General features: G+C 46.3%; 1 protein-coding gene across 3 annotated transcripts in view; it reads right to left on the reverse strand.

Moving 5' to 3' along the window:
* Nucleotides 1–13,809, reverse strand: part of LOC121535539 (ephrin type-A receptor 3-like) — a 163,319-nt gene that overhangs the window by 118,733 nt on the left and 30,777 nt on the right. For all 3 annotated transcript variants that reach the window (XM_041842712.2, XM_041842711.2, XM_041842713.2), the window contains exons 3-5: nucleotides 9,643–9,843; nucleotides 9,289–9,396; nucleotides 8,299–8,650 (exon numbers count right to left, since the gene is read on the reverse strand). In XM_041842712.2, the coding sequence (XP_041698646.2) occupies nucleotides 8,299–8,650; nucleotides 9,289–9,396; nucleotides 9,643–9,843 (661 nt within the window). The remainder of the gene's footprint in view (nucleotides 1–8,298; nucleotides 8,651–9,288; nucleotides 9,397–9,642; nucleotides 9,844–13,809) is intronic.

Raw genomic sequence — 13,809 nt, forward strand, 5'->3', positions numbered from 1 at the left:
TTTTTTCAGCTCGTGAAACATAGGACCAACACTTTACATTTTATTTATTAATTTTTTTGTCATTTAGCAGACACTCTTATCCAGAGCGACTTGCGTTTATATTTTGTTCAGTGTATATATAATTGGAGGAATCTGGTGTTTGGGTGTCTGACAGGGACGGGAGCTAAATGATTCCATGAACACCTCACACAGTACAAAAGAGAGGAGAGAGGGGGGAGAGGGGGAGGAAGGGAGGGATGAGAAAGGGGTTGGAGCGAGAGGTAGAATGAGAGACAGTGAGGGAGAGGAGCAGAGAGAGAGCGAGAGAGTATGGTGGAGAGAGAAACAGAAAGAGAGAAAGACTGATTCAAATGCATTAGTGAGTCAGTGTAACCTTAGTTTTCCCAGTGGAAGCTCTTCAGAAGCTCTGTGTGTGAAAGCAGGGCAAAAACCTTTTTTTGTTTGGAGCGGGGCGTTAGCCCTAAAAGCATAAAAGCATTGTGCCTGTTCTCCTGGGGACAAATTAGAACGTTACACAGGGGTGTCACGTCTCTTTGTGTCCTCCAGACCTCTTTGTTAAAAGCTGAGTGATTATTGACTAAGTCATTCTTAATGTTTAGATGTTCTTTTAAGAGATATGACATTGAACATCACCAAACAATAGTCAATGTAGTTACAATGCAACGACCTATTGATGCCTAAGATGTATCCAGTTTTTATTGGTACACTATACATACAAAGGTATGTGGACATCCCTTCAAATTATCGCATTTGGCTATTTCAGCCGTGTATAAAATCGAGCACACAGCCATGCAATCTCCATAGACAAACATTGGCAGTAGAATGGCCTTACTGAAGAGCTCAGTGACTTTCAACGTGGCACCGTCACAGGATGCCACCTTTCCAACAAGTCCGTTTGTCAAATTTCTGCCCTGCTAGAGCTGCCCAGTCAACTGTAAGTGCTGTTATTGTGAAGTGGAAATGTCTAGGAGCAACAACGGCTCAGCCACGAAGTGGTAGGCCACACAAGCTCACAGAACGGGACCGCCGAGTGTAAATATTGTCTGTCCTCGGATGCAACGCTCACAACCGAGTTTCAAACTGCCTCTGGAAGCAACATCAGCGCAAGAACTGTTCGACAGGAGCTTCAGGAAATGGGTTTACATGGCCGAGCAGCCACAAACAAGATCACCATGCGCAATGCCAAGCGTCGGTTGGAGTGGTGTAAAGCTCGCTGCCGTTGGACTCTGGAGCAGTGGAAACGCATTCTCAGGAGTGATGAATCACGCTTCACCATCTGGCAGTCCAACGGACAAATCTGGGTTTGGCAGATGCCAGGAGAACGCTACCTGCCCTAATGCACAGTACCAACAGTAACGTTTGGTGGAGGAGGAATAATGGTCTGGGGCTGTTTTTCATGGTTCGGGCTAGGCCCTTTAGATCTAGTGACGGGAAATCTACAGCATACAATTACATTCTAGACGATTCTGTACTTCCAACTTTGTGGAAATAGTTTGGGGAAGGCCCTTTCCTGTTTCAGCATGACAATGCTCCCGTGCACAAAGCAAGGTCCATACAGAAATGGTTTGTCGAGATCGGTGTGGATGAACTTGACTGGCCTGCACAGAGCCCTGACCTCAACCCCATCGAACACTTTTGGGATGAATTGGAACGCCGAATGCGAGTCAGGACTAATTGCCCAACATCAGTGCCGGACCTCACTAATGCTCTTGTGGCTGAATGGAAGCAAGTCCCTGCAGCAATGTTCCAACATCTAGTGGGAAGCCTTCCCAGGAGAGTGGAGGCTGTTATAGCAGCAAAGGGGGGACCAACTCCATATTAATGCCCATGATTTTGGAATGAGATGTTCGACAAGCAGGTGTCCACATACTTTTGGTCATGTAGTGTATGTCACTTTAACACACAGGTAAGAGCTCAACTTCAAAACACAAAACAAGAGACGTGTTATTCGGTATAAACTTATAAGAATAGCAGAAGCATGAACTGCATATCCTCCTCTCTCTCTCTGTGTCTCTCAGCCATTCCCTGCACACACAGTGGCACCTAGCTCTAACTCATGGCTTTAGATTAGGGACACAGACATATATCTCCTGACCCCTGACCCTGGCTGTCAATAAGGCTACATCATTATGTCTCCAGTCCAACACACACACACACACACACACAGACACACACACACACAGACACACACACACACACACACACACACACACACACGCACACACACACACACACACACACACACACACACACACACACACACACACACACACACACACACACACAGTTATTGAGTTAAAGGTAGCTTCTTAAAGGTGCTTTGTTTGGCTCATTTATTCTCTCTGGACAGGAATGAGTCACACAACAGACTGATGAGGTCACTAAAGGTCAAAGGCGGACCTGGAGTTTCAATAAAGTTTTACTGTGGGATCGTAAAATAATGTTAAGAAGCAGTAAAACTGTGGTCAGTCCACTATAGTAATCTGCCACAATCTGCCAGAATGATAATCTCACAATGAAAGGCACCAAGCAATAATTGTTGTTATTCTATTAGCCTCCTAGGGACTTTTGAGCACCAGAACCAAAACGGCAGTAGTCTATATTCCCAAAGAACTGGTGAGAAAGCTTGTGCATGTTGTGCTGAATTTTACTGGAGAAACAAATAGCCTACCTACATACAGTATCATGGGGTTTAGTTCTCACAACTGAGCCTTAGACAGCCTCTAGCAAGGGGACACACACACACACACACACACACACACACAGATCTGTGGAGTTTTACAACTCAATACTCTGCAACCTGAGGCATCCCCTCTCCTCCACTCTACAGAGGGAATAATGGAACATTCACTTAGTTCTGACTCATACTTTTCCTCACACACTCACACATACAAATCTATACACACACACACACTCATGTACGCACACTCACAACACAAACTGCCTCCGAGCAACTCCCAACCTCTCTATCAACATTATCCTCGCTGCATAGGGGGTTCCTAAAACTCTGACACACACACACACACACACACACAGCGTACACAGCAGGGTGTAGTAACCCACATACCCACAGTCATTATCATTCCGTCCTGCTAAACCACATTGTTTCCCACAGAGCTGCCGTCTCTCTGTATTCAGATTCTCTCTGGCACAGGTTCTCCATTCGAACTACAGTATTGTACACACCACAGGAGGTTGGTGGCACCTTAATTGGGGAGGATGAGCTCGTGGTAATGGCTGGAGCAGAATCAGTGTAATGGTATCAAATACATCAAACCTGGTTTCCAGGTGTTTGATGCCATTCCATTTTCTCCGTTCCAGCCATTATTATGAGCCGTCCTCCCCTCAGCAGCATCTCACTTTCCATCCTTTAACTAAATATACTTTCCTGCAACCCGTCTCACCCAATGTGGAACGGATTCTATTATTTCTTTATTTTTATCAAGAACCTACGGCTAGCCAGCTAACTAGCTATTAGCCACCGTTAGCGGTCTTCACCACTGTCCGTGGCCTGCACTACCTACCAGCCAGCTCTAGCCTGGACAATTATCGGCCAGTCTGTACAGCGTGCTATCGACCCAGAGCATATTGGATTTTCTGCCGGAATCACTGGACCTTAACACCGGACCATCGCAACTAGCTAGCTGCAACCGAATGGCTGTTGTTGGCTAATCACCACTGTCCCGACGTACCAGTGATCCTTGAGCTAGCCTCGAGCCAGGCCCATCTCCCGGCTATGTACCTCTCTGTCAACCGGACGGGACCTCCTAGTGTCGACATGGAGCCCCGTCGATCCATCACGACTGGTCTGCCGACGTAATTGTCTGATGTGGTTTCAACAGGCTTCCCGTTGCGACGACCACGAAGATCCATCTGCTAGCCCCGGCCCGCTAGCACACGTAATCATCACCCATGCCTCCTGCTCGCCTGTGCTGTAGCAGCCTACGAACTGCTCCCGGACTTACCTATTGCTGTTCACTGGACCTTATGATCACTCAGATACACAGCTAATGCCTGCTGGACTGTTCCTTTACACGGTACCCCATCCTGTTTATCTGTTTAGCATCAGCCCAAACTTTCGTCGCCATTACCAGTTGTTGTCTTAGCCCTCTCGAATAACACCTGTGATTGCGTCATGCCTCTCTCCCATGTCAATATGCCTAGTCTATTGCTGTTTGGGTTAGTTCTTATTATACAATTTCACTGTAGAATCCCCAGTCCCGCTCAACCAGCCTCAGAGAGCTCCTTTGTCCCACCCCCCATACACGCGGAGACCGGCTCAATCGGTACCTCCAGTGATGCTATCTCTTTCATAGTTACCCAACGCTTAGGTGTACCTCCACTGTACTCATATCCTTCCATATCCTTGTCTGTACATAATGCCCTGAATCTATTCTACAACGCCTGGAAATCAGCCCCTTTTATTCTCTGTACCCAACGCACTAGAAGATCAGTTCTTAAAGCCTTTAGCCGTATCCTTATTCTATTCCTCCTCTGTTCCTCTGGTGATGTAGAGGTTAACCCAGGCCCTGTAGCCCCCAGTATCACTCCTACCCCCCAGGCGCTATCATTTGTTGACTTCTGTAACCGTAAAAGTCTTGGTTTTTTGCATGTTAACATAAAAAGCATCCTCCCAAAGTTTGAGTTACTCACTGCGTTAGCACACTCCGCCAACCCTGATGTTCTAGCAGTGTCTGAATCCTGTCTTAGGAAGACCACCAAAAACTCTGAAATTTCCATCCCCAACTACAACATTTTCCGTCTAGATAGAACTGCCAAAGGGGGCATAGTGGCAATCTACTGTAGAGATAGCTTGCAGAGCTCTATCATACTATCCAGGTCTGTGCCCAAACAGTTTGAGCTTCTACTTCTAAAAATCCACCTCTCCAGAAATAAGTATATCACTGTTGCCGCTTGCTACAGACCCCCCTCAGCCCACAGCTGTGCCCTGGACACCATATGTGAATTGATTGTCCCCCATCTGTCCTCAGAGTTCGTACTGCTTGGTGACCTAAACTGGGATATGCTTAACACCCCAGCCATCCTACAATCTAAACTAGATGCCCTCAATCTCACACAAATTATCAAGGAACCTACCAGGTACAACCCTAAAGCCGTAAACATGGGCACCCTCATAGATATCATCCTGACTAATTTACCCTCTAAATACACCTCCTCTGTCTTCAACCAGGATCTCAGCGATCACTGCCTTATTGCCTGCGTCCGTAATGGGTCCGCGGTCAAACGACCACCCCTCATCACTGTCAAACGCTCCCTAAAACACTTCAGCGAGCAGGCCTTTCTAATTGACCTGGCCCGGGTATCCTGGATGTATATTGACCTCATTCCGTCAGTAGAGGATGCCTGGATGTTCTTCAAAAGTGCTTTCCTCTCCATCTTAAATAAGCATGCCCCATTCAAAAAATTCAGAACTAAGAACAGATATAGCCCCTGGTTCACCCCATACTTGACTGCCCTTGACCAGCACAAAAACATCATGTGGCGTACTGCATTAGCATCGAACAGCACCCGCGATATGCAACTTTTCAGGGAAGTCAGGAACCAATATGCACAATCAGTTAGGAAAGCAAAGGCTAGCTTTTTCAAACAGAAATTTGCATCCTGTAGCACTAACTCCAAAAAGTTTTGGGACACTGTAAAGTCCATGGAGAATAAGAGCACCTCCTCCCAGCTACCCACTGCACTGAGGCTAGGAAACACTGTCACCACTGATAAATCTACGATTATCGAGAATTTCAATAAGCATTTTGCTACGGCTGGCCATGCTTTCCACCTGGCTACCCCTACCCCGGCTACCAGCTCTGCACCCCCCCCCCCCCCCCCGCTTCTCCTTCACCCAAATTCAGATAGCTGACGTCCTGAAAGAGCTGCTAAATCTGGACCCCTACAAATTAGCTGGGCTAGACAATCTGGACCATTTCTTTCTAAAATTAGCCGCCGAAATTGTCGCAACCCCTATTACTAGCCTGTTCAACCACTCTTTCGTATCGTCTGAGATCCCCAGAGATTGGAAAGCTGCCGCGATCATCCCCCTCTTCAAAGGGGGTGACACTCTAGATCCAAACTGTTACAGACCTATATCCATCCTGCCCTGCCTTTCGAAAGTATTTGAAAGCCAAGTTAACAAACAGATCACCGACCATTTCGAATCCCACCGTACCTTCTCCGCTATGCAATCTGGTTTCCGAGCTGGTCATGGGTGCACCTCAGCCACGCTCAAGGTCCTAAACGATATAATAACCGCGATCGACAGTCGTGTGCAGCCGTCTTCATCTACCTGGCCAAGGCTTTTGACTCTGTCAATCACCGCATTCTTATTGGCAGACTAAATAGCCTTGGTTTCTCAAATGACTGCCTCGCCTGGTTCACCAACTACTTCTCAGATAGAGTTCAATGTGTCAAATCGGAGGGCCTGTTGTCTGGACCTCTGGCAGTCTCTATGGGGGTGCCACAGGGTTCAATTCTCGGGCCGACTCTATTCTCTGTGTATATCAATGATGTCGCTCTTGCTGCTGGTGACTCTCAGATCCACCTCTACGCAGACGACACCATTTTGTATACATCTGGCCCTTCACTGGACACTGTGTTAACAAACCTCCAAACAAGCTTCAATGCCATACAACACTCCTTCCGTGGCCTCCAACTGCTCTTAAACGCTAGTAAAACTAAATGCATGCTCTTCAATCGAACGCTGCTTGCACCTGCCGCCCGACTAGAATCACTACTCTCGGCGGGTCTGACTTAGAATATGTGGACAACTACAAATACCTAGGTGTCTGGTTAGACCGTAAACTCTCCTTCCAGACTCACATTAAGCATCTCCAATCCAAAGTTACATCTAGAATCGGCTTCCTATTTCACAACAAAGCCTCCTTCACTCATGCTGCTAAACTTGCCCTCATAAAACTGACTATCCTACCGATCCTTGACTTCAGCGATGTCATTTATAAAATAGCTTCCAACACTCTACTCAGCAAATTGGATGTAGTCTATCACAGTGCCATCCGTTTTGTCACCAAAGCCCCATATACTATCCATCATGGTGACCTGTACGCTCTCGTTGGCTGGCCCTCACTACATATTCGTCGCCAAACCCACTGGCTCCAGGTCATCTATAAATCACTTCTAGGCAAATCCCCGCCTTATCTTAGATCATTGGTCACCATAGCAACACCCACCCGTAGTATGCGTTCCAGCAGGTATATCTCACTGGTCATCCCCAAAGCCAACCCCTCCTTTGGCCGCCATTCCTTCCAGTTCTCTGCTGCAAATGACTGGAACGAACTGCAAAAATCTCTGAAGCTGGAGACACTTATCTCCCTCTCTAACTTTAAGCATCAGTTGTCAGAGCAGCTTACCGATCACTGCACCTGTACACAGCCCATCTGTAATTAGCCCACCCAACTACCTCATCCCCATATTGTTATTTACATTGTTATTTATTTTGCTCATTTGCACCCCAGTATCTCTATTTGCACATCATCTTCTGCACATCTATCACTCCAGTGTTAATACTAAATTGTAATTATTTTGCACTATGGCCTATTTATTGCCTTACCTCCATAACTTACTACATTTGCACACACTATATAGATTTTCTATTGTGTTATTGACTGTACGTTTTGTTTATTCCATATGTAACTCTGTATTGTTGTTGTTTTTATCGCACTGTTTTGCTTTATCTTGGCCAGGTCGCAGTTGTAAATGAGAACTTGTTCTCAACTGGCTTACCTGGTTAAATAAAGGTGAAATAAATAAAATATCTAGATTGAACAGGACCCACAGGGCACTAGGACCCATCTAACAGGACCCACAGGGCACTAGGACCCATCTAACAGGACCCACAGGGCACTAGGACCCATCTAACAGGACCCACAGGGCACTAGGACCCATCTAACAGGACCCACAGGGCACTAGGACCCATCTAACAGGACCCACAGGGCACTAGGACCCATCTAACAGGACCCACAGGGCACTAGGACCCATCTAACAGGACCCACAGGGCACTAGGACCCATCTAATAGGACCCATAAGGCAGGGTTTCCCAAACTCGGTCATGGCACAACCCCCCAACCCCCCCACGTGGACGTTTTGGTTTTTGCCCTAGCACTACACAGCTGATTTAATTAACAATTTAATCATGTTGGTTAATCACGAATACACACACATTATAAACATCGTATCCATTCACATTGTGACAGGTCATTGTGTTCTTCTTATCCAGACCTACACCATAAACACAAGCCACCACACACACACACACACATTATAACTTACGTTGGCAGCCATCCTCATGCTCCTCGTACCCCGGCTTGCACACACACCTCCCGATGGGCACCAGCCAGCTCCCGTCCGCGCTACAGTACATCCTGGGGGTCTCAAACTCCTCGGAGGCGCTCACACACACCCCTCGCACTTCCACCAGGGCTGAGTCGCCCCCCGTGACGGTGTCGGGGAACTGGGCCAGGTTGAGCACGGTGAGGGGACACTTCTTGTAGAAGATCCTGACAGAGACCAGAGCGATGCAGGCCCCCAGGTCCTGGAAGGCCAGATAGAACCCCTTCTTACTCAGGTTACTGATGTCACGCACCTCTGTGTTAAGCTTCATCACACGATCTCCCACATCCACCTACAGGGATAGAAACAAGATGTAGTCAGGCTTTTTTTAATCCTCCTAGAAACAAGATGTAGTCAGGCTTTATTTACTCCACATAGAAACAAGATGTAGTCAGGCTTTATTTCATCCACCTAGAAACAAGATGTAGTCAGGCTTTATTTCATCCACCTAGAAACAAGATGTAGTCAGGCTTTATTTCATCCACCTAGAAACAAGATGTAGTCAGGCTTTATTTCATCCACCTAGAAACAAGATGTAGTCAGGCTTTATTTCATCCACCTAGAAACAAGATGTAGTCAGGCTTTATTTCATCCACCTAGAAACAAGATGTAGTCAGGCTTTATTTCATCCACCTAGAAACAAGATGTAGTCAGGCTTTATTTCATCCACCTAGAAACAAGATGTAGTCAGGCTTTATTTCATCCTCCTAGAAACAAGATGTAGTCAGGCTTTATTTCATCCACCTAGAAACAAGATGTAGTCAGGCTTTATTTCATCCACCTAGAAACAAGATGTAGTCAGGCTTTATTTCAACCACATAGAAACTAGATATAGTCAGGCTTTATTTCACAGTTCTGTTTTTGCCACATGTGTAGTAAGTAGTATGTAAATTGTATGTGAATCTACGTTCAGAGTGTGTTTCCACTGACCTGTGTGAAGCTCTCATCAGCAGCGATGGTGTCTATCTTGACGTACTGACTCTCCTTGATGAACCACAAGTTGGCGTTGTTAGACTCATAGTAGAACATGTTGAACGTCTGGATGGAAAACACAAAAATTGACATTTATATTTGATGAATATTGTACGTTTTGTTATGCCTAAGTATATTCCATTGGAAAGATCACCTCTTTTGCATGTGTGACACTCTCTTAAAATAGTACACTGTTTAGGCTAGGATTCAAAACGTGATGTTTCGGTCAACCATGACTTTCATCAAACATAAAGCAAGGAGAATATTGTTGACATGGCAGGACAGAGTAATGTAAACCATGAGCAGACGGACCTCTTTGCAGGTGCCAGGTACTCCAGGCAGGCTGTTACAGTCTCGGAGGGTGAACTTGATCTCGATGTAGACGCGCTGGGCTCCGTCGCGGGCGATGTGTCGCGTCCTCAACCAGTTATTCTGACTGGCCTCCATCACGTTACACACTTGGTATGTACGCATGGGAGTGTTCCTCTCATCCATCACACTGATCTCTTCCCACTGCAGAGATAGAGAGAGGGGGAGGAAGGGAGAGAGGGGGTTAGAGGGTTGGGGGTTGGGGGGGGTGGTGGGGGCGGCCGTGTCAGGGTGTGTGTGTGTGTGTGTGTCTTGTGTGTGTGTGTTTAATTGACTAAACATTTGTATACATTTCAGTAATCACATAATAGTGTGTGTACGTGCATGTGTATGCATGTTTTCATACATGTGTATTTGCATGTCCACGTGCAGTGTGTTCAAGAGTTTAAGTGTGTCTGTGTGTGTGTATGAGAGAGCGAGAGAGAAAGAGGGAGAGAGAGCGAGAAAGAGCGAGAAAGAGAGAGAGAGAGATAGAGAGAGAGAGAAAGAGAGAGAGAGAGAGAGAGAGAGAGAGAGAGAGAGAGAGAGAGAGAGAGAGAGAGAGAGAGAGAGAGAGAGAGAGAGAGAGAGAGAGAGAGAGAGAGAGAGAGAGAGAGAGAGAGAGAGAGAGAGAGAGAGAGAGAGAGAGAGAGAGAGAGAGAGAGAGAGAGAGAGAGAGAGAGAGAGAGAGAGAGAGAGAGAGAGAGAGAGAGAGAGAGAGAGAGAGAGAGAGAGAGAGAGAGAGAGGAGAGGGAGAGAGAGAGAGAGAAAGAGAGAGAGAGAGAGAGATAGAGAGAGAGAGAAAGAGAGAGAGAGAGAGGAGAGAGAGAGAGAGAGGGAGAGAGAGAGGAGAGAGAGAGGGAGAGAGAGAGAGAGAGAGAGAGAGAGAGAGAGAGAGAGAGGGGGAGAGAGAGAGAGAGAGAGAGAGAGAGAGAGAGAGAGAGAGAGAGAGAGAGAGAGAGAGAGAGAGAGAGAGAGAGAACATAGCTACTTTGTCTCCCATCATCTGTTTCCACTCGTGCTCAGAGCAGTAACTGAGAACACTTCTCGCATGAGAGAGAAAACATTTCTATTCCTTCAAGGAAAGGAAAATAAACCAGCGTGGTTTCATAGCGTTTCAGAGACCAAAGGGGAAGCAGACAGCCAGGCTAAAACACACACGTGCGCGTGCACACACACATACACACAAGCGCATGTATGCAGAGACGCACACGCACTCACACAAACACACACACACACACACACACACAACGAGCCATCTCAGTATGAATCTAATTTGGGGTGAGGAGATACACAGACCACCTCATTGTATAGACTACTGATTGAGGAACACATATCACATTTCAACATTCAAACCTCACACACAGGCGTAATTTTCTGGTCAGTGAAACTGTGAAATTTTCCCTGTCATTTGACTTGGATGGGATGCATATTAAACTGGAGGGAAAGTGAGGACAGGAGAGAGAAAGACGAGGGAGTTTGTGACTAGGAAGCCAATGCTCTGATTTTTAGGGTAATTTAACTTGACGGGCCGACAAGCAGGCAAAGGCTCAACGCATTTCACCCAAAGCCTTGAGTACTAAAACAGAATGAAACAGAGTCCCCCTCAGCTGCTTTACATCCATTGGCCCTTCAACAGCTGGGACTAGACTACCACAGAGGGGGGCAAGATAGGACACAACTTAGGAGTTTATGTCATAGGTAGGGCCAGTTGTTTTTACAGACCAAGTGACCAGGCTAGGGGAATCTCTATGTCCTGTGTACAGGCTTCTGGGCTGGATGGCAAGGCAGATTGTGTTCTACTCAAGGCCAACTCTCTTTCTCTCTGCCTCCTTCTCTCTGTCTCTTTCTCTGTCTCCTTCTCTCTGTCTCTTTCTCTCTGTCTCTTTCTCTGTCTCCTTCTCTCTGTCTCTTTCTCTCTGTCTCTTTCTCTCTGTCTCTTTCTGTCTCCTTCTCTCTGTCGCTTTCTCTCTGTCTCTTTCTGTCTCCTTCTCTCTGTCTCTTTCTCTCTGTCTCTTTCTGTCTCCTTCTCTCTGTCTCTTTCTCTCTGTCTCTTTCTGTCTCCTTCTCTCTGTCTCTTTCTCTCTGTCTCTTTCTCTCTGTCTCCTCTCTGTCTCTTTCTCTCTGTCTCTTTCTCTCTGTCTCTTTCTCTGTCTCTTTCTCTCTGTCTCTCTTTGTATTTCAGCATTTAGAAAAACAAAGCGACAAATGAGGATAAAGAGAGTTAAAAAGCGAGGGAGGAATGAATGAGGTTAAATTACAGATGTGGGTGGCAGCTAAACGGACCCATCTGTGTCAAGCTGGGACCAGTCGGACATCACAGGAGGAGATACACACATACACAAACACACGCACACACAAACGGCTGCACGCACACACAAACACACACACACACTGCACAGATGCACACACATGGCTGGTTCCCTAGAGAGCAGTGATTATGGAGTTAAAGGGGATGGTTATTGAGGGATAAGGAGGGCTTTATGGCATTTTGTTTATTTCTCTCAGAGCTGAGGTTGAGAGAGGATTATAGAGACTTCCTTGATTGTGTATGGAGCTGTTTCCATTTGAAGGAGTCTGTTCATTGTCAGACCGTTTGGTCTAGTTTCCACATGGGTTTCTTTACAGTCCCTCTATCTAAGGAATTGCTTCACTTTACTTCTTTGATTTATTTGCTTTAATCCAAATCACCATGTCCTTTCCACATGACGAACTGTAACATAGTGCTGAAATAACTTTGAGGAGAGCTGTGAGGGACCTGTTAATCTCTCGTGGACAGACTACGTAAACATAATTGGTGTCGAGCATCCTACCAAATTATGCAAGATTTTAGTTCTGGGTTAACCGAGATTAGGAACCTGTAAGATTTTAACGTACCGATAAAATGTTATGATACTGGTCAATGTTTTATGTCTGTTGTTTCCAAAAGCCTCCTCCCTCACCAATAAATATGAGAAAATCAACCAAACACTTAATTCAAACACGATAGTGTTTGCTTTCAATCTAAACAAAATAATTCTGAAATGATGAATATGGATGATGCTGTCCAATTTTCCCTCCAGTGTTTGGTAAGATAATACAAATTTTGTGAGAGAACTGTTTAGACAGGTTGGAAAGTTTAGACCCTCTCTCTCAATCATCAAACACACACACACTCAATCAGTGAAACTGTTGCTATAGCGATCGCAGTTCGGTCTGACTTCTAATTAGCATTCTGGACGAAACTTTCATCTCTGAGCGCTCCAATCCCTCGGCCAATCACAATGAAGCTGGCCCGATTGCTTTGAAGCGGGGCAAAACCGTCGGATTAGGGCTTGGGTTCAACCATTCACTGGCTTAACATCATTTCACCTCGCAATCATCTGGTAGTTACAGATACTTACACATAATTGGTCATCAAACTCTGAAACAACGTCTGTCTGAGAGAGAGAGAGAGAGAGAGAGAGAGAGAGAGAGAGAGAGAGAGAGAGAGAGAGAGAGAGAGAGAGAGAGAGAGAGAGAGAGAGAGAGAGAGAGAGAGAGAGAGAGAGAGAATAGAGAGAGAGAGAGAGAGAGAGAGAGAGAGAGAGAGAGAGAGAGAGAGAGAGAGAGAGAGAGAGAGAGAGAGAGGAGAGAGAATGAGAGAGAAAAGAGAGAAAAGAGAGAAAAGAGTAGGGGAGGGGGCGCTCCCAAAAAAATGTATAAAGATATGGGCAGTGTGTACCTGTTTTCTATCCCTCTGCAGAAACACCCCCGCTGTGTGACAGAAATGGGTCGCTCCACTCAGACTCCGGCACACATCTGGCTCTGGGCGGGCCATATTAAGTCTGACCCGCGGGGGTCAAGTGGAGGTGGATTGAGTCCGAGAGACAGCTATCCAGCCGAGGCCATATCTGAACGGTGGGAATGTCTGTCTGTGTGACCTGTCTGCAGATTCCGGGGTCAGACTTTAACTAGATAATCCCCCTTATACGAAACACAAGACCCAGAGACCTACATACTGCTCAGCACCTCAGCTATACCTCTCTCTCTCTCTCTCTCTCTCTCTCTCTCTCTCTCTCTCTCTCTCGCTCTCTTACTCTCGGGGGGCAGGTAGCCGAGCAGACTAGGTGAAAATTCTGTCGCTCTGGATAAGAACGTCTGCTAAATGAC

The sequence above is a fragment of the Coregonus clupeaformis genome, chromosome 21 (genome assembly GCF_020615455.1).
Source record: "Coregonus clupeaformis isolate EN_2021a chromosome 21, ASM2061545v1, whole genome shotgun sequence".
Lineage (NCBI taxonomy): Eukaryota > Metazoa > Chordata > Actinopteri > Salmoniformes > Salmonidae > Coregonus > Coregonus clupeaformis.